The sequence below is a fragment of the Panulirus ornatus genome, chromosome 16, assembly GCF_036320965.1.
Source record: "Panulirus ornatus isolate Po-2019 chromosome 16, ASM3632096v1, whole genome shotgun sequence".
In the NCBI taxonomy this organism is placed as follows: domain Eukaryota; kingdom Metazoa; phylum Arthropoda; class Malacostraca; order Decapoda; family Palinuridae; genus Panulirus; species Panulirus ornatus.
The window spans coordinates 36,958,165-36,980,486 of NC_092239.1; the positions used below are offsets into that span (position 1 = coordinate 36,958,165).

At 44.0% G+C, this 22,322-nt stretch overlaps 1 protein-coding gene across 3 annotated transcripts in view; it reads right to left on the reverse strand.

The window, feature by feature from the left end:
• Positions 1–812: 812 nt before the first annotated feature.
• The window catches only part of LOC139754258 (neuroligin-2-like), a 158,272-nt gene continuing 136,762 nt past the window's right edge, over positions 813–22,322 (reverse strand). The window contains exons 7-10 of one of the 3 annotated variants that reach the window (XM_071671609.1): positions 20,906–21,057; positions 20,037–20,149; positions 10,675–10,849; positions 813–6,370 (exon numbers count right to left, since the gene is read on the reverse strand). In XM_071671609.1, coding sequence (XP_071527710.1) covers positions 5,623–6,370; positions 10,675–10,849; positions 20,037–20,149; positions 20,906–21,057 — 1,188 coding nt within the window. In that variant the 3' untranslated portion in view covers positions 813–5,622. Of the gene's footprint in view, positions 6,371–10,674; positions 10,850–20,036; positions 20,150–20,905; positions 21,061–22,322 lie in introns of all 3 variants that reach the window. The other 2 variants (XM_071671610.1, XM_071671607.1) reach the window with 2 other exon arrangements.

The window sequence follows — 22,322 nt, forward strand, 5'->3', positions numbered from 1 at the left end:
TAGTTTCGAGTTGATTTTCCCGTTAATCACGGCGACACCGTGTTAGAGGCTGGCAATATCTTACCTTCGCCTCATCCCTACGACAGATGTGATAATTGACAACTAAAGGGTCTAATACAGATCAGTATTTCCTTATCCATCCACGATGATTTTGAGACTGCCAAAGCAATGTGATCACACTAGTCCACTGCCCTTAGTAGAGATCAATATCAGGTGTACAAGTAATGAATGTAGGTTCCAGTATCTTTTTTAAAGCCATATTGGTCAAGCGGTAGGTTCAAAGGAGAATTTTAGGAATGTACATCTACTTCTATATCCGATATAATCCCATCCAGAATGCAGTGTGCTCTTGACTCCTTTATCCTGTCATTTGACAGGCCATGTGGACAGACTTAGACACCTTTTGTCTATGTTAAGTTTCTTGCTAGTGTACTGAAGAGGACCCTAGTGTTTGGACCGAAGCATACAGATTCCAGATATCTTCACTCCCAAGATACATTTTCCGAACTAGGCTACTCGAGCAGTCCTTAAATGAGGCTCTTTGTAGCTTCGTGGCTGAACCCCATGCGAAAGCAGGGTAAAGGTAGACGCTTTCGAGATAAGAAGGTCCTTAGAAGTTTGAGTCTCCTGGTGTTAACTCAGGACCACCTCTTGCTAAAGGCTTCTGTATCCCGAAGTTCATAAATGAATACATCGTGATCCAAAATTAGATGCAAAGGTGTTTAGTGCAGTCAAATGTGACCAAATCATCTTTCATACGCAGTACAGAAATAGTCATATAGTAAAAACCACAGGGAAATGAATAATGGGCAGCCATTTGAACAATTTATTAACCCTACTTCATGAGTAACTTATTGCCATCAAAGACAATTCACATAAACAGATTCACAGTGATTTTTTTTTTACCTAATGCCGTATGCAAATAAGTAAAGCTTAACCTTTCACAAATATTGGGAAAGTAATCCTTATTGGCATAAAATATACGGTCCAAAACCACTGACCATCTGACGTACAGATTTTCAACGTAGAATCTCTGAAGGCAAGTGTATTACAATCCAGTACGAAAAAGAAAATATGGGAATACAAGCAAAGTCTCCTTCACGTTATCTACAACTGTTAAAAACTGCCAACCGAGTCAAATAAGGTGGCAATGGCCAACTGTGCAGGTAAATCAGAATGTGCAATGGGTCAAAGGACTGCAGGTAAGGGGTGGGGTGCGGGAGGAACCTCTGTGTGTGTGTGTGTAGATTTGGGTCTTGCTCCACACATACCCCTTTAGATAACACTGTGTTCCCCCCATTCACAGAGGATAACACAGTGCAATACATGGCGAGGTTATGTTCGTGAACTGTGTGTGTATTTATTTGTGTTGTCTTGTTCATAAACGGAGGCGAGTTTACACCTAAGTCCCCCAAAAAAACTTTATGGAGTTTACATTTTGGTGGCTCAACAATGACTTAGAACGAGTTTACATTTGGTGGCCTAACCACTGCGTGGGGAGTTTTCATTTCACACGTCCCAATGCGATGAGTTGACCCTTGATGTGGCCTGATACCTACATAAACATTATGAACCCACTGTGATTTTGATCTGGGAACGCGCCATAACACAAATGACTGATGGTGCTGTAATACCTGTGCATTATATCATCCCAACAACTCGTCAACCTCAAAAGTAAAACAATGAGTATGTACACTTTGAAATGACCCCCAAACACTGATGTGGAAGGCTTGCATTCCGGCTGTCATAAAACACGTGCAAAAAGATTACATTTGAAATGCCCAAGCACCTACGAGATTTTCAGACCTGCACCTAAATCTATCAGTACTTTGTTCCTTTCATCCAATATCGATAGATTCCAGTTGTTCATCGTTATGCTAATGCAAGGAGCGACTCCTGATACTATTTTTAAACTCTCCATTAACATATTGATGTTTATGTTTAATGTCTTGTGTTCCCTAGTCTCACTGATTCCTTCTACTTCATAGCCAAATGAAAACATGCCATTCACGACTCTTTAAATCTTGTAACCATTTATAGATTCCATTTCTTTAAGATCCATTTCGACCTTTACCTTACTTATCAGTTTCCCCGTTTTGCAATGTTTCAGGATCGTGAATGCTGTCCTTGTCATCTGATATATCTACCATTATCATCATCGCTGGGCAGTCAACAAACCCTCTAGTGATATTTTACATGTAAGGTAATTGATATCCTGCTTTTGTATTAACCAATACATTCATAGTTTGACACCCCCCCTTACAGAAAAAAAAAACCCTTTGGTTAAGCATATTGCTCTGCTGGTCATTTCCTTTGACAATATATAGTGTTAATTAACCAGTCCATATTGGTTTCTGTATCAGAGTTATACTTAGATTTTACAGATTTGTAATTAAAATTGAAAGAGCATGACAGTCTGAAATTCCCCAGTTGCAAAGCCTCGTCAAGGGGAACTCTATATTACAAACAGATTTTACAGCAAAAGGCTTAGATCTAACCTCTGCAACTCGAGCACTGTGCTCCACCACACATTCATGAGGTTCAAGGGACACCGTGATACCTAAACACACTCGTTCTCTTCACTGATCAAACTAGGGAACTCCAACGCAGTTGGGCTTCTCATAATTAATTGAATTCAGTGTGCTCCAACTTGGTTCACGTTTGTGATTACCATTTGCGTGTCATGGGGGGAAAGTTTTTCACACTCATGCCAGTCCGTGTGTTGACTTTGTGTATATATGTACCATGTCTTGTCTCGTATGTGTATCACTCACTCACACCCTAGCTAGGTACCTACATATCAACCAGCCCCGAGTGGGGAGGATGAACACTTGAGTTGGGTGTGAGCCACTTGCAACGCCCAGGATTCGAACCTGGGCAGACCCCTACCTTAAGTAGGCCCGTGTTGTCTCAAGGTCAGTAATGCTAATGCACCAATGTGTGTGAGTGAGTGTGCATATGTGTGTGTGTGTGTGTGTGTGTGTGTGTGCAGTCACCAGTACTCCCCACACACACAGGATAACACAGTATAACACAACCATGTTTAGATTAAACGACTCAGCTCACTTGGGGTCTTTGAAGCTAGGATAGTTATTTTCCTTTGAACACGAATGACAGACAAATATTCCACTAGGAGAAAAAAAAAAAAGACCTTTCGTATATAAACATACAATAATACATTCAAGCTGTATGTAAAGTCCTAAAAACCTCTAATTCATCCTGAAGTGAACATTTCCTCCCTGAACCTAACCGAGCTGAGTCTATTTTCAGAAGCGGGACCGGCCACAGGAGGTCCTCACATCAAAGGTCTCGTCTACAAAAGAAAAAAACAAAAAGGGCGTCAGTACAAATGGCTCGTCATGGGGAGGGAAAAATAGTAGACATACGCAACCATACACCAGAAACGTTCCTTTAGGATTTGGGTTAAAACAAAATGCATGATTGGTTAGTGTCACCCCGTCATCCACAGGGCCAGGGAGAGAGAGAGAGAGAGGCTTTCTGAAGCCCTTTAGAGCGAGTCTTAGCTTTCCTCATGAATCACCCAAGATACCTGGGGAAAGCTGTGAGACGAGAGACAGGCACTCCTAACACTGTTTATATTCGTCTTACTTTCACGATCCCCCAACACTGTTGGCGTTCGTGTTACCCTCACGTACACAGGAAGTTCTTGCATTATCATTTCGCGCGTCTTTGTACAAGATTTACACACGCACAATTGGGGACAGCCAGATGTTCGTGACGGTGTATAGATCATCCATGAATTTTCCGTCTACATGGTCATTTGAGGACACTACTACTGAATTGGATGACGTTTTTACTAACAATCATAGTAACCGAATCAGATTGGGTAATGCGATTGGATCACTTATAATCGTAACTGTGCTGTCATGATAGCTTCTTTACCCCTTATATATATATATATATATATATATATATATATATATATATATATATATATATATATTCACACATACCTACTTCATTTTTCATTACAGGATGTTAGGGAGGAGTGAACCGACACGATCAGCCACAGAAAGACTTGAGCACAGAACTGAAGATTCTACTCCTCATCTTTAAGGAGATGTAGACTTTGTGTACATGACCGCTGTAACTCAAGAGTGGCTCCAGTTCTGAAGTGCCTCTTGATGTTGGGGCTACGTCATGGCACTAGTTAGAGGGTACAGGGCAGTAGTTATCACAGATGATGAAAGAAAAAACAATTGTTTTATGAAAAAAAAATGACAGATTTTCATATAAAAAAAAAATCATTAATGAATAATGAGATTGAAATTACAAACTCCCTGTGCCAAAGGGTCACTTTACCCTCAACTGAGTGGCTTAAAGAATAAAGTACTGTACTGCTGGTCACATTATATTTTTTTTCAAGACCTTACTCAAGTCTTGGGGCAGCTGATCGAGTCAACATGGTCGTACAAAAGAAGACTAAAATGAGAACACTTACAAAACCATCAAAGGAACATTTAAAACGAATGATAAAACACTACTGACTTGCACCAACTGGTCAGGAATGTCAAGCAAAAAGCAGCATATTTATTCTCTCAGTCACACTTTATGAATCTATTTTTACAATATCCATTAAAAGAGTAAAAATGGTAACTTTCACGATCGATGCAGCTGACTGCATTGAAGCTCGTCGCTTGGCAACGTTGCATTACTGCTCTGTATATACAAGGATTCCTGTGCAATTACGAGTAACCTGTGTCATACAATCTTTCACCATAAATAACTGTATAAATGTTTTAGGATACCTAAAAGCACAACAATATCGGAATTCATCCAGTGATTGGTTCAGACTTGTACATCTACGGAGTTTGGCCTCTCTATTCACAGAGCAGAGTCACACTGCTGGACTATGGTACAGAGTCTTGGGCACCGCCCTCACACACGCAGACACACACACACACACAGATTCATTTGAGCCTCACTCACTCTGCACCTGATTAATATCTTTTTTTTCTCTGCTACAACGTCCTGGCTTGAACCAGGTCATTATATCTCTCCCACAGTTGAGCCTCACGAGACAGAACCACCGGTGGTGAGTGATGTCGTGAAACGAGCGAGGAAAATAGTCCCTCTTCACCCTCGACTTCTACACTAGTTTGTGCCAACGGCGTTCACTTGTGACCCCATTTATTTCATTAGTAGTCCTTTCTTTTTCGTATAAATGAACCCATAAAACGGGAAATGTATCTTTCTTTTGCATGGTTGCTCCCAGGTTTTGTTTGCCGTTTATATGCCCAACGTTCCAGACAAGTTCCAGACTCAAAATTTTTTCTTTTGGACTGTTGGGCCGCAAGTCTTTGAAGTCTTCGACAACCTTTTGAGCAGCAATGGAGCACAGGGAATGTCCGGCACGTCCTACCCTAATGGAGTTATTTGTCACATTTTATCACACAGATCTCAAGCCTGTATAAATGAAAAACATGTACTAACGACCTTTATCCGCAAGAGTGTGAGAGAGACCGGAGTAGTACCACGTTAAATTAATCAAGAAGCGTGGGATGTGCAGAGGTCTACACAGACTGAGCTTGTGGTAGTGCGGGGATTTGGGGGGGAGCGGCGGGGCGGGCTTGGGCTATGCTAGAGACCCTGTTAGTACCGCTATACTCGTAGTTCGCCTATATTGGAGTCTTTAGTTGGACTCTTGGAGGAGGAGGTGGAGGTGTGGGGGGAGGTGAGAGTAAAGGACGTCTGCTTCAGTAGCGGTTGAGCCTCTGAGCTGTGGCAGGGAACCTGTGGTGGTGGAGGAGCCCTTGGCACAGACAGGGTGAGGCTGGTTCCCCCGTGCTGGTTCGGGCTCTCACTAGTCGCGATTTTTGCCATGGTGCCGCGGGGCAAGGTGTGGAGGTGAGACACCCCGTGGGCCGTGCCGTAGTGCGCTGTCTGATTGGGGTAATCGGCGAATTCTGGCGGCGGGAGATGTGTGGTCTGAGTCATGGGTATGGGCTGAGTGCCCTTCATGCCCGCCGATCCCATGCGGGAGGCCACCTCCGCTTTGACGGACAGGCTGGGCGTGGGAGGGGTGTGCACGTCGCCGCTGATGCTGTGTGCTGGTGCCAGTAACCCTCCGTTTTCCGCCACCTTCTTGGCCTCCATGCGCGACTTGTCTCGCTGGTAGTAGACTCCAGCGAAGATTAGGACGTTGAGGATGAGGAGGGAGCAGCCTATGGCGATGGTGACGGAGAGCGCCGTGGAGTAGGCGGCGAAACCGTCGCTGAGGGAAGCTGGGGAACGGAGGCCCGTCCCGTTGCTACCTTCGGCGCTGGCAGGCGTCGACTGCAGGACCGCAGAAACGTTGTACTGCCGCGTCGTCGTTGCTTCAGTTGTCGTCTCCGGCGGCAAGATTACTCTGAGGGACGACAAATTACTCATTAACAACGTCTTCCTCTTTCAATCATAGACTGGTATCAAAGAGATACAGCAACACAATATAAATAACTCTCAAGCATTGCGTACCACAGAAAGGGAGGCACAACTTTGATTTAAATAGCAGTCAAGATATAATATTTACTGATGAATCTGCAGGAGAGAATCATGAATGGAACTCGACTTTGCAAAGAAACAATCCAGTGTTGTCATGTACTAGCGGGACTAAGAGGTCATTCTTTTGCATGCAATCTACATCAAATCACAATTACATTTCATACCAGAATGGACGAATGAACACTCTGTGCATAGACAGAGTGAGCGCACATAAGCAAAAGAGAAAGTCATAGCTTTAAGAGTCATTCCTCAGCAAACGGAATCGCTGAACAAATTATACATCTTTACAACCAAACACGCACCAAAGGTACATCACCTATAACAGCCAGGCTTGTGTAACCAAAGGGCCGGAGAAGAAGAAATTATCAAGCGAAATCATAAACAGCCAAAACTACAAATACAATAGTATAAAGCACAGATCACAAATTAGCCATGTTGACACTGCAAACACTAACTCACCGCAGACCACACACACAACAATAACACCTCTGTAACCCGGGGATTCTGGTCGACACATCCCTCCCATCCGTCAGGTCAAAGCGGGAGGACAGGGGTCAATACTGGTGTCAGGTCCTCTTCTTCCCGGACTGAGTTCTAAATCGTTCCCCTGCCATTAAGTAAGGGGTAAATATCCTTAAATAAAAACTGACTCGAATATTGGAAGCTTTCGATTGTATCTAAAGCCATTTTCAAGTTTGAAAACGGCTTGAAATACAGTCGAAAGCTTGGAGCTTCTGTATCTGTTTTTCCAGCGAGTTTACCCTCATCAGTGCTTCACGTGTGTGTATGTTTTACTATTAATACAAGAATCATCTGATACATAATGTTGGTGGTGTTCCCAAAGATGTCTTCTGGGGCCTTCTATTTTCTTTTTCTTTTTTTACAAAAAGGACGTCAATGTTACAGACAGCACTGTAACTATTACGAGAACGGAACGCAATATTTCCTGTATTGCAAACTAACAGATAACAATGGTCTTCTTCAATACACCACAGTCCTCATTAGGATTATTCTTCGTGACCAGAGACGATTTCCACAACCTACGATAATCAATAATAATAACTCGATTATCTGGTCGGCAGAATTGCGCTTCACAATAACCTAAAACACACTTGTACTCTGTTACTTTTGTAACAAAACAACACAGATGTGGTATTCTATTATCCCTAGGGAGAAAGGATACGAAAATTGGCAAAACTACACAAATAAATGATAAAGAATAAATATGCTGTCTCAATATGCAAAGTCTGAAAGACAGCGTGCTCCCTAATTTTACACACACACACACACACACACACATATATATATATATATATATATATATATATATATATATATATATATATATATATATATATATATATGACAGTTTTTGAAAGATCGAGTCTCAGAATATGTAAACGAATTTCACAAAACTGAGTAATTCAATAACAGTACGTGAAAAGCACCAATATTCGTTTTCTATGCTGTTAGTTGAATATTACACCTTGCCTCACCGTCTGGCACGGGTAGCGTTTTGTGATTGATGAAAGTCGACCCAAAACATACTTCGTGAAATGGACGCGGTGGATTGCTTGGTCGTGTGGGGGTTAGGCTAATGGATTTCTGATTGTGTACAAGGCTCTGCCGTGTCGCGTGCGTTGTTGGGCGGGATGTTGGGAATTGAGACTGGCTTGGCGGAGTGTAGGCAATGGGAGGACCTCGGCTTTCAATCCCATGTGTTAAAATCATATGTCCATGTTGTATATTATACCATTTTGGAGGCCTGATTACACGGGTACTACTCTACGATGGGCATACAAATTTAACATGCATATCCCTTTCTTCGGCTAAGAACAACTTTTTATATAAGCCTGTTGAATAATCTATTAAATTTCTTACAACAAAATTAAAATCTTTAAATAACCCCGTGCATTTGAGCTCGTGTTTGGATCATGACTTAATAACATACAAGTAACAATTTATAAATCACTGATCCCTTGAATCCGTGCATTCTGTTATTGAAACTTACAGATCACGCGCGACACCCAGTTCAAGGACGCCCGCAGACCAGAGGTGGTGTTTAGTCTTCTGAACCAAAAGAATGCAAGGGATAAGGGGTGTAGCGACTCACTGACACATACGACACTTCATGGCCTGTGGTCCCGACTGGTGGACGTGGCCAGCTTCCTAAGTGATGCAGGAGCCTCATAAGGATAGAAAGGACTCCCAAGGCAGAAAGGTAAGGTAATTATATATGCAGTCGCAGACATGGGAGAGAAAAAAAAAAGGCCCCATCATAATCTTCGATGAAAGGTACGATAAAAAAGTAAGAAAGAAAAGATTAATCAAAGGTCGTGAAGTGTTTGTAGACCGACGGTTGAAAGTGGTAACTCAGGAAGAGGAAAAGACAAGAAGGGAAAGCATTCCGCAACTTCGCTGGGCGAGGAGAGATGGAAAGGTGTCAATCGTCATGTGGTCGGTGTCCCACACACAAAACTATGGTTAGCAGCAGCCAGTTTCAAAGTTCAAGTGCTATACAGTTTGAGGCATAGGCAGACAGATCACGAGAGCAGTGGCCAAAGTAATATCTGCAGAACACGAGTATTAAGCAACATCACAGCAGACGGGAAAGGGAGGGCTGCAGTGTGGTGACTGCAAGGAAGTAGGAAAAGGAGGAAGGCAAAAATAGTGAGGTGGAAGGAGAGCTACGCATGTACCACTCCCTACGGGGAAAGATGAGACCTCTGTAGATATAGAACTGCTCTCGAGAAAAACTAATTACAGCACCTGTACTACACCCATAGCTTTTGGGATGCTGGTTTTGTGTCGTTCATCATATAAAGTTTCCTGGACATAGCAGAGAACTTGCCGATGTTATTGCAGGGCTGAAGTAGCTTTCTTAGTACAGTATTAAGAAAGAACTGACTCAGAGATACGGAGACATGGCGTTTCTTCACTGCTGAATTGAGCCTCGTTATTGTTTCTCTGTTCGAAGATGCATTTGAGGTCTGAATTACGAGAAGATATTGTTCAGTGCGTTAAACGAGGGAGTAGTGAGTGAGGAGAGGAAGGAATGAGAGGTGAGGAAATGCTCCATTAACCATGTGCATTATCATGAAGCTATAAATTGTGGGTTGATCAGCCTCCATTGGAATGTCCGTATCCGCCCCCTACTGATGCTTTACTTGTGAGACCAACTGGCATGTATAGCCGGGGAGGAGGTACACTGGTATCAAAAAAAGAAGACGAACTTTAAGAATGGTGCTCTCAAGGACTTTTCATCTCCGCCATAAACAGGAATGACTAACCTAACCTAACCTATGAGTCTGGAAGGTCCTCAATGATTTCCAGATCTAGTATGATATTACTTATTCTCATGTACTTATCAAACTTATCGATCCTGGGGCATTTCTGATGCGTATCCTTCCTTCCTATATCTCTACGAACAAGTTATGATTCTCCTTTCCTAAAACATACTCATCATTTACACAATATCTAGGTTATAAAAACTTACGTTACCGTAGCATATCTCTAAAATCATGCGATGAATAAACCCGCAAGATGGCTATCTTTGAACATTATAATGGAAGACGACGTATAAGAATTTTCCTCTAAAATGTTAAGGCGAAAAAACAGGAAAACTTTCAAAGCGATGGTGGAGGAAAGGAAGAAACGAGTAAGGAAATGCGGCGAAAACCTGATGGTAGGGATGAGAAACGTGTGGGAGATAGGGAGAAGAGAGGGTTTTCTAGGGGAAGTTTCCTAATACAATGACCCTGGCAACTTCTCAAGATGGATGGTCGTCAAGACAGCACGTACAGCTCCTCCATCATGTACTGGTGGCCGACTAGACCACCTAGACTACATCTCACACGTAAACTAGGTTTGCTTACTAGAACCAAGTCAGGTGCTTCTGAGGTGAATTTAGTTTTCCTAAGTTAATGAGAACGTCATTCGTCCGATTTACTACAGATTGTTAAGGTAACTGTAGTTCACCTCTAATGACGTGTTCTGGTTATTTTTTACAGGATATCACAAGTCATAGTCGGACGACCCTTAACACTTGGGGTTTGGTCATGCAGGGTGTGTGGTACCAGTGCTTTAAGAGTGGCCCAAGAACATCCACTTGGTGCATGAGATCTACAACTACAGTAAGCCATGCAACCTTGCCCGGCCCGGCCCCGGTACCTGGTGACTGGCTCGGACCTGACGAAGCCCCGGTAGGAGTTCCAGTCGTTGTGGTTCTCCAGCTGGTGGTGAGACTCCGGTGCGTCCTCCCCTGCCCGGTGGAGCTGAGGCACCAGCTGAAGCCAGAAGCTCAGCTGGTGCGAGCGGTAGTGGTCCTTCACCCGGGGCTTGACGTCTGCAGGAGACAAACACAAAAGTTAAGGGATCAGATACGTAACGCTTGAGTGGTAGCGTAAAAGGTCGCAGGAGGCAAGCTTTCAACAAGGCCCTACAATGCTAAAAGGGCCAGGTATGTAAAGCCACAGTGGCAAAGTCTATAGGAAAAGAGCATCCAATCAAAAGAAGCAAGAACGTGCATAGTGAAAGAGCAGTTATGCAACACCCTGACGGTAGCATTGAATATGCAGGGAACAAGTCATAGACTCTTTGATATGCCCGGTGATGAACAAGCTGACCTGAGGCACATGGTGGAGCCTGCTTGTCTCTGACGAGTGACTATTAACCAAGTTGCAACTGTCATGTGATGTGTGTTGGGGTAAGTTTAGAATGAGAGCTAAAGTCTCTTATGCATCATAAGAACTAAGAGAAATTCATGATACTATTACCAACAGATAAGCTGCCTCGTATATGGATTTGTCTAACCATCAATTCCAACAATGAGGGATATCATCTGCTGATTACGTTTACCTGGTTCTCAAGAAATCAATCAATAACGTTTATCTAGGACAAATCTTTTTCAAGAAAGGACTTCCTAAAAGTCTGCTATATCGCACAACGGGAGATAAAAACTCGTGCTACTTAAGTCTTCTTGCAACAATGGTTTTCAGTCTGATCTGTAAAACGACGTGAACTGAATAACAGACACACGTTTGTACATTCGTCACCAAAAGGTTAAAATTACGCCTACGGATGCTCGTAATACACTACCCTTATGAGCAAGTCTGAACGAAGACCTATGTTATCTTCATCTATAACGCGGGTATTGCAAACGCGCTGTCTATACCAGCTAATCTTGAGTATCCTCGACATAAAAGCATCTGTGAAAAATAAATATCTAGTTGTGACCAGCACGTAAAATCTGATCAATGAGACTGTATCTCTGAGGTTGACAAGGGTTGAGAACACGACGGGCCAGAGAGGCGAACCGGTAGTGGTAAAAGAGGTTCAGTGTCCAATCGTCACAACACAGGCGAGGGCAAAAAAAAAAAAAAAAAAAAAACATTAGCTAGCGCTACAAGGAAATGAATAAAATAGAGGTCTATTATAAGTTGTGGCTTCTCCTATAACTGAAACATGTGGTCGACATGTATGCTGTAGAGCTGTTGCCTTTGGCATCTCCTATGACCTTGAGCCGTAGCCTTTGGCATTCCCTATGGCCTTGAGCCGTAGCCTTTGGCATTCCCTATGGCCTTGAGCAGTAGCCTTTGGCATTTCCTATGACCTTGATATGTTATGATCGATACGTAAGCTGCGCTTGTAATGTAGGCACGAATAAATCGACCGATGGAAGGCATCTCGCTCGCATATACAGAGTCCTCGAACCCACATGGCGTAATCCGTTGGCATAGCAAAAATATATAAAGTCTCGCTCTCAGGCATCAATAAAGACCTTGTGGAGATCACACACTCGAGACCATATTATAAACATTTTAACGAAAGTGTTGCAACTAATCCAAGCATATCTTTTCGCATCTCGATTCGAAAAATAGACATTAAGAAACGGTAATGCTCGTTCCTACCTTGCGGATAAAATGTGTCAAGAGCCCAGGTAATCATATAAACCCCTGGCGTAGTACCTGAGTTTGTCTGCTGGCTAGGCTACGCCAGTATCAGCAACAGTGAAAATGACAGGAGAAATTAAGGTCAAACACCTCAAGCAAACTCGGGAAACGTCTTGACTGAAAATCACAATGAAGTTTGTTTATTCCTTGCACCAACAAAGAGTCAAGTTACTATACACGTCCTTCAGACTCATTAGCTTTCAGGATGGAAGTGGATAATTAGCTCAAAACAAGCACACGAGAGAAACCCTCCACACACACACACACACCCGGCCCAAGGCAGATGAACGAATGCTAATTAAAAGAGAGACGGAGACAGAGAGAGAATAATTTCTAAAACTATCCCTTCCCGCCTCACGTCTTCTTCCTCTCCTCAAACCAACCAACGTTTTCCTTGCTCTCATGCTTAACCTATTATCGTTTTCTACTCACCTCTTCACAGAGGCTACCATTCTTACTCCTGACCTACGCCAAAACCACTTCCTCTCCTCCGAAGCGTCTACCACGACACTAAACTACCTCTTGAGCTTCCAGACTCCCTCCTTCCCCGCGCCTTTTCCGTCCACCTCGCCGACAAAGCAACCACCCACCGAGTGAACCCGGGTTCCTGGACGGGGCTACTTCCCCAAAAAGGATCAAAGAGGAGGACGCTGCTGCTCCCTCACCACTCCCGCACGACCCGAGGGCATTGTTAGTAAACTGGACGATATATAGATCAGAAGTTCCCTCTGGAGATCCAAGATTTTTACTGCTTTTACGACAAGATCGGGGAGGGACATTTTGTTGCGTGTCTGAGGATTAAATTCACTTAAAGATATTTCCCTTTACGTCAAAGGCAATGTAAACCCGTATTAGAAAAAGGCTCGTTCACTATGGCTAAGAATCTGTATGTTCTACTACGTCAACGGAAGATTTGTACAACGACCAGAAAATATTTCTTCACCGTTTCAGAGAGAGACTTGTTTACACTATCAGGATAATGTTTGGTTCTGTCAGGGGCTTTGTTTTGGTGTCAAGGACAAGTATAACTAAGGTGCATGAGGATGAATGGTACAGTGTGTCCTTCACAGAGGTAGAGAAAGCTTGGCTATTTCATCGAGGGAAGATTTGGTGGTTGTGTTAGATGCGATTTGGTAAGTATGTTATAAATATGGTTTGTTTAATGGGTCATATAAAACAATGGACTTCCGTGGTGTAGCGGTTAGAGTTCCTGATGGTGACGCATTCACGGGCTGCCCAGGGTCGAGCGCATAAGTTCGAATCCTGGTTGCGGCAGTCGGTCTACAATCAACCCAGCTGTTCATCCACCCCTAGGGATTGGTCGATAAAATTAACTCGCACCTATTCTCTAGATGTCATGTGTAATGCAGAGAACCCACAACCCCATCCACAACCAGGTTCACTTGATTGGAAACACGTCGCTCCCTGTATACCACAAAAGAGGACACTTTATTCGCGGTGTAACCTCAAGTAGCTGGAGTGTGCTAATACCATTAATATAATATCAAAAATAATATATACTCAGGATAGGATTTCCTATTATTCATCTTAATTACACCTCCACAGAGGTCTGATGTTGCGTCCTGCAGATCACTTCTGGGTACAACAAACTGTCGAGTCTCGGCCAGGTTGGTAAAAGATGTATTGTGTTGGCGGGTGAGTAATATCCAAACTTGAGGGAGCTGTGCCGGGCCACTCCATCATGGGGGACACACTCAGCTTACCACAACTTCCCCAATCTTCTCTTGCATATTTTGGAAACGACGAATCTCTCTTTTTTCTCTCTCTCCTGTTCCAGAGGACGGTCAGTGTGATCCAGTCACTTCATTACAATAGGTCTTTCTCGTCGGGCGACTGTTCAGGGAAAGGGTCCGCGCATCAGATAAGGCCTTGGTAAACGGCACAGTAGCTCTTAACTCTTAACCCAAGACGTTATCTGTACTTTCCGTCTTCCCCGAGGAAAATATACGGAAGCATTTCATCCTGAAAGACATAAACAAGTGAACTATAGACAATAAAACGATTAGGATCAAATGAATCTCTCCCTTTTCTTTGAATTCCTTGTCAGACTTTGCAAACTTCATGAGGAGAAGGAGGTCCTCACTACAACCATGTTCCCACACACTGAAGCGACGTTACTGTACAAAGCATCAGTCCTTCAGTCTTCACTGGAGGAGTCTTCCATTGAGGCTCCCCAAAGCCACAAGGCCTAAGTCGTCCATTCGTGGTCTCGTGCACAACGATAATAACGCGAGACCTGGTTATGATGACGCTTCCATTGGCTTTGATGGAGCTGTTCGTGCATCAGTGTGTACGAGCTCTGATTGGGCTCCATGCGGTTACAGTGCTGAAATGCAACTTGGGGGCTAGGGATATCTGGCGACAGGTGAAGGTCACGGTGGATTTGGAGCTGCGGTTTCTTACTATTACGTCGGACGAGGTCTAGGTGATAGATGGAAAGCCTCTCAATTTCTAGCATAAGAGGGACCTAGAATGGTTTCGCATGCCTTTTCTGCACCCTTTCTAGTAGCCCTTGTTGTACGGTGATAAAGGACGAAGGGCAAGAAAGGGAGGCACACGCGAGTTAGGGATGGCAGTTGTCAAGATGTTTTTGAGTTCTGGCACTTGAAGTCCACGTTCCTCGAGTCTACTAAAAATAACATATACACTAAATAGAAAATGTGCTGAGGGGATCCGACGTTCCTACCAGTTTCGTCTATCATCAAAGTGACACTGAGAAGCTTGGGGGACTGAACAGCCTGGAAGCGAGTCAGAAGTATTAGGAGAGGGTTCGAAGCAAGGCTGACACGCATACAGTGTTGGTTTGGTTGACGGTGACGGAGGTCCAGTTCTAGAGCCTGTTTTCCAGGGCGATACAGCTGGAAGAACTGTCATCCATGACGATTCCAGTAGTAGAGCCGTCGAAGTCCTTCCATACAGAAGAGTTTACGTTTCTCTTTGTTTCAGGACCTCTGTGTTTTCATCCTCTCATAACATTCTTATTTTATTTCTCTATATTCATCCCCTTATGCCTCTCTCGCTTTTTCTCCTTCATGGGAGCTTTCTATTATCCCTTTTCTACTCTTTATCCTTTTTCCACTTCTCTTCCCCTCTTCTTTCTTCTACCCACTCACTTTTCCTTTTCCAATGCCTTCCCTCCGCTGCTCCTACTCCTAACTCGTTTCTTCCTTATCCTCCCTCTCATCTTATCTTCTTCCTTAATACTGTTCCTTCCAATCTCTTTTCCATTTTCCCCCCTTTCAACCAGCTCCCTTCCTCTCCCTACCCCTGGCCTCTCCCTCCTCCCCTACGCCCCGTTAACGTCGCGCTGGTGAGATACACTGATGCGCGCCAGTCACGGAAGAAGGACGAGTTGCATGGCATGGCACTCAAGAGGTGCTTGCGGAGGATATCTTTTCCTCCTCCTCCTCCATGTCAAGCTCGAGAGATACCCTGTTTCTAGCAACAAACTCCAGCGTCTGTGTAGACAGATTAGCCTGGCGTCTCACGGAAGCACTTCCTGGGCTCAGGACGTTAAAGGAACTGCACTTCCTCAAGGTGATTCTTATCTTCATGAGACACATTTCACGCTCGGTCGCCGCTTTAAAGGTCCAGCAACAGGTTCTTATATATTTCACATCTGACCAGAATTCTTTCCACTCGTTTATCTAACATTTCGTTGCGTTCCCTTCCCTCCAACTTCCTGTCATTTCACGTCTACTTCAGCCTCACTTATACTTGCCCAAAAAATCGGGAGAATTACTTTACGCCAGTGTACGTTTTTTTAAGTACAAGAACTTTGGCTGGAGACTAATGCATAAAAGATGGGGGTCCATCCCCGTTAGACTGCCTCCTTAACTCTTGAAAAATCGTGTAAACCTGAAGAGAGGAATTCACTGTGAATGTTTTCTTTTTTATTTTATTGATGTACCCATTCGTTCACTTTTTCATATATATATCATTCTATTCGCCATTTCCCGCGATAGCGAGGTAGCGTTAAGGACAGAGGACTGAGCCTTTGATGAATATCCTCACTTGGCCCTCTTCTCTGTTCCTTCTTTTGGAAAATTAAAAACGAGAGGGGAGGATTTCCGGTCCCCCGCTCCCTCTCCTTTTAGTCGTCGTCTACTACACGCAGGAATACGTCGGGTCTCCCCTATCCCCAAGGATATCTATATATCTATATCTATATCTATCTATATATATATATATATATATATATATATATTTTTTTTTTTTTTTTTTTATAATTTGGTCATATGGTCATATGGTAAAGATGTTAACCATTTACCTTCGCGTGCCAAGTATTCGAAGTACAATGTGTGAATTACTTCAAAAATACCGGAACTGTGTGATGGAAACCTATACTCGGTGATAAACCCTTCTAAAAACCTAATGGCGGCACTACAATGTGATCTAATGCAAAATAAAGGTACAACACCCTCCAGGGGAACATGACAGTAACATGCACTGAACTTCCGCTGAACATAATAATACTACCTCGGAACACGAAGGCACGAGCTGTGAGCATCGCGGAGCTTACTATAAAAAAAAAAAAGAATGTCTTCTTTCCTTATAGTTCCAGCGAATTTAGTAATGATCAATACGTCCCGTGTCCTCTCGGTGGAGTTGGTTGGTGAGGGCAAAACAGATTTCCCAATAATTCTAGTAGTCCTGCTTGATCGTTATATCCATCGTAGTATAAAATTACCGTCCCGGATTTTGGGAAGAGAGGAATTATCGTGGACATTAAACGACTTAATACGATTTCGTGGACATCAAACGTTACATTACAATATCGTGGACATCAAACGATACATTACGATATCGTGGACATCAAACGATACATTACGATATCGTGGACATCAAACGATACATTAAATATCGTGGACATCAAACGATACATTACGATATTGTGGACATCAAACGATACATTACGATATCGGGGACATTAAACGATACAACATCATGGACATTAAACGATACATTACAACATCATGGACACTAGGGCTATCAGTGTGAGTCCTTAGGACCAGGTATTGCAATCCTAGGTCTTGGACGAGGAGAGCAAGACTTCCCCACTACATCATGAAGCTAGTGAGTTATGGCACGCCCTTCTGGAAGTCTTGGCGCCCTCAGCCACAAGAGGATCCTGCAGCGATGATATTCTTTCATTTCTTTATACCACCTCCGGGTGCATGTGGACTGGTGGTTCATAACTCCTCAAATATCTTACGATATTTCATATTCCTCGGCTGTAAATCACCAGAAAACACACAAACAACATCCACTTTGCCACACAGGTTGTGGCTGTTGTTATTGTAGCAATTGTATCTTTTCTTGGGTGCGTTTGGTGCCTTGATGAACACAAGGATCTTGACAGTGAGGTTCCACAGTGACGACACCTCCAACACACGTCGATGACAAGTGACACTGTTCACCAGTGGTGGCCGCTAAACCGTGCAGGGTACGAGCCCTCTGGTGCTCCGCCGGCATGCAGACCCGTTACAACCACAGTTCTACCGATAATACAGGCATCTACCTCTTCACTCCATGAGGTACTACCTCTCTAGAAACATCAGTCCCTCTTTAAATCATCATTTACCAGGAATCTTTTCTAAAACCTCCATTTCCCCCGTGATCACTAACGCCCCCACAAAACAAAGGCATAACTCTTAGGAAGAAACGTGACTTAAATATCCATATCGCACACCTTCACCCTCCCACCCTAGAGGGATTCTCCCTCCCCGTAACATAAGGCTTTAGCTTCGTCCAGCTATCCATAAGCAGGTCGCAGCAGCCAACGCTCTGACAACTCCATTCTCGGTCAGGGATCTAGCCAGGCTCGTAAAAGTGCAAAGTTCTGACCGAAAGCCACAGCGTCTTTGGTACTCGTCTAAGGTGCTGCTGGCCATGGGCTAAGGCATCACAACAGTGACAAGTTTGGCTACACGCTACACTGCCACATGATACACACACACACCAGGCTGCCATCGTGGATCATGATTCGGACCCTGGGTATTGTAGTGGGCCCACAGTCAACCCAGCCATTCGTCCTCCACTCTGGGCTGGTCGATATATGATTACCTGGCTTAGGCTGCTTACGTGTGTGTGTGTGTGTGTGTGTGTGTGTGTGTGTGTGTGTGTGTACCTAATTCTGCATATGGAGAGGGAAGATTACATTTGTTGGGCCTTATATTTCACCCCGATGATCATTCAATTCCAAGCCTGCTTGTAATTACGCCACGAGTGAAGAGTCACCTTCGGCGAGGCTACATCATCGTCTGTTGACGAAAACGGGAGCACAGTCTCATCAAGGAGCTGCTCATGCCACAGCAATCCATCGTTTCCTTACTACTGGAAGTAGCGCAACCTTGAAGCTGCAGGGAGCCCTTTGAAAGTGGAGGGAATCTAAGCGTTTTAAACAGGATTAATATAAACAGAAATACTTCTCCAATTACCACTAGTAACAGTGATATCGTAAGAAGGATAAGACCTTCATTTGACTAAGGTAAAAACCGCTCTGGTCTTTCGTCCACACCTGCTGTACAACTTGAAAAAGTTATAACCCGTAAACTCCTTTACCATCGATCTATATCATTACGATACCTATCCGGGACATCTTGGGAAAGAATGACCCTACGACAGTTTACTTTCGCCAGGATGTATACCGTCGAGGAAGATGTAAACCACGATTCGTGCGGTGGAGTTTACCTACTACCAGTGCTGGAAACCTCACGTAGCCCAGCATGTTTGTGATGGTTTGTAACACTCTTTTCTCTCTTTCCTTTTTTTTACTGCCAAGTGTCGGGCGCAACGGACTGAGATTTCCTACGTATAAGCTTCGTTATAGGTTGAACATTTTTGAAGTATATATAAACATCTTGTGCGTGAGCTACGAGTCGTAACGAATAATGGGATTAAAAAGTACAATGCGTCGTATAATGAAATCACCATTGCCATATTAATGACGTGCGAACTCTGTTATTGTTATAATGACCAGAACCTTCACGCTTAATGATAAACTTTTAACATTTAAATTAACTGTACAGTTTTGTGATATATATTTTTACTGAAAATTGTACTGATATGACCAGAACCTTCACTCTTCATGATGAGCTTTTAACTAACATTTACTGCAGCACGATCTAGCGTTATGTATATATATATATATATATATATATATATATATATATATATATATATATATATATATATATATATTATCCCTGGGGATAGGGGAGAAAGAATACTTCCCACGTATTCCCTGCGTGTCGTAGAAGGCGACTAAAAGGGGAGGGAGTGTGGGGCTGGAAATCCTCCCCTCCCCTTTTTTATTTCTTTAATTTTCCAAAAGAAGGAACAGAGAAGGGGGCCAGGTGAGGATATTCCCTCAAAGGTCCAGTCCTCCGTTCTCAAAGCTACCTCGCTAATGCGGGAAATGGCGAATAGTGTGAAAGAAAAAAAGAATATATATTATTGCAACCAAACAGTTGCGGTCCTACAGAGAGAGAGAGAGAGAGAGAGAGAGAGAGAGAGAGAGAGAGAGAGAGAGAGAGAGAGAGAGAGAGAGAGACTCACCAATGTCGATGTACTTGCGATGCATGCTGTCGTAAGCCGGCCACTCCAGCGTCCTGAACCTGTTCTTCTCGGACCCCCGGTCGGGCGTCTGATTCGCGGGCTCGTTGGGGTTCCTGCAACACCAAGGTCAAGGTAAGAACAGGTCTTACTCGGGGATGTCAAGGTGCGTGGATGGGAAGGCGCAAATTCCACAGAAAAGGTATATGGCGTGGAGGAGGAGGAGGAGTAGTGGTAAGGATGGCGTGGCGTCGTGGGTATGAGAGGGAAGAAGAGTTGGAGAACCTTGTAACAATATCTTTGAACGTAAAAAACGGAGGTTATATCAGAAAATAAAATCATATAAATTCAAAAGATGTTTCCTGTACCTAAAAGTGAAATAGTAAGGCTTTGCCTCAATGAAGATCTGAGTGACAGGACTTAATTAGCCTTATGAATGCAAAAACAGATTCAAGAGGATGTACTGATTTTCATAGGTTTAGCTATGATGGATCATGCTCGCGAAGGTCTATTGAAAAGATTACAATCTGAAGCTCCCGTACTGAAAAGCATCGTTTAACCTTCTGTAATCTAGCTATGGACTTCAGGGCCGTTTGTGACTGCGTAAGGGAATAAAATACACGGTAAATACGTCAAGAACAGAGTAAATAACCATAATATTGCCTGACGTGAATTCTGGTCTATTCAGTGAAATTTCAAACCACACGTACACACGCGCGAATAGGAGAGACGCCTTGTCCTGTTACGTGAGCTGTCGTAACCCAGACCGCCATCGCAAAAAAAGGCCCAATCTCACATTGTGTCAGAGAGAGAGAGAGAGAGAGAGAGAGAGAGAGAGAGAGAGAGAGAGAGAGAGAGAGAGATCCACTCACCCCGTTCTGGCGAAGTTGGTCCAGTAGGTTAGCATGGCTTCAGAGAGCTTGACCTCCGGTTGGCTGTAGTTGTTGGTGAAGTAGGAGAGGGAGTCGACGAGAGGTGCACCCCACACGTATGGCAGTTCTTCGCCGTGCACGCAACCCAGTCGCTGCTGCGGCCAACAAGACGACTCCATCAGCCGAGATTGTGCGTCCGGATGGACACACAGTGACACAGATGGTGATGGCAGATGTGGGTTGTGGTAGACGTAGTGGCAAGGGTGATGGATGATGTAGTGGTGGGATGGTGGTAGACATAGTGGCAAGGGTGATGGATGATGTGGTTGGTGGGATGGTGGTAGACATAGTGGCAAGGGTGATGGATGATGTGGTTGGTGGGATGGTGGTAGACGTAGTGGCAAGGGTGATGGATGATGTGGTTGGTGGGATGGTGGTAGACGTAGTGGCAAGGGTGATGGATGATGTAGTGGTGGGATGGTGGTAGACGTAGTGGCAAGGGTGATGGATGATGTAGTGGTGGGATGGTGGTAGACGTAGTGGCAAGGGTGATGGATGATGTAGTGGTGGGATGGTGGTAGATACAGCGGCAAAATTGATGACACCGAGTGGTGGCGGTAGCAAGACCAGGATGATACACTGAGTGATCAGGTAGGAACGATGACACAGCGGGTGTTAGCACTAAGGTGATGACACACCAGGTGGTGACAAGGGGAGATGGTGACATAACGGGTGGAGACGAGGGGAGATAATGACACAGCAGGTGGAGAAAATGAGTGATAATAATGATACACTGAGTGACAGCTCATGGAAATGATGACATCAGGTGGTGGAAAGAGGGAAAACAAAGTCGAGGCGAGACATGATGACACTTGATGACGGGGGGACATGATAACGCAACGGACTGAGATGAAGACAGACTGTGACACGGCGGTAAGGGAGATGATACTACGTCAGTTAGGGACGAGAGGGAAAGCGACACCACACAGACGATAAGGGGGAGGCGAGTAATCACATAAATGGCGGTGAAAATCTCAGATGATGGACACAAGAGGAGATGAAAATCGTAGATGATTGGCGTAACAGGTGACAGGATCTATCACAGCATGAGAACAGGGAAGTAATTAGCTCTAACTGACAAGGGGACACTCGGGGAAATTGGATAACCTAGAGGGTCACACAGCGGCTGGAGGAGCCTGCACCTCAGACATATGCATTTGGGCAGAAAACACCGAAATGAAATCAAACTCGAGTGGAAACTCATACAACATTAATTCAAGGGGGAAATGCAGAATAGGGGCTTTCATGTACCCACATCTGTGATGCTAAGGGGTTAAAACTGTGCCACACCACAGTGACAGACCCACAGGCACATAGAACTGCAAAACCAGGACTATACACAGCCAGGTGTTCATAC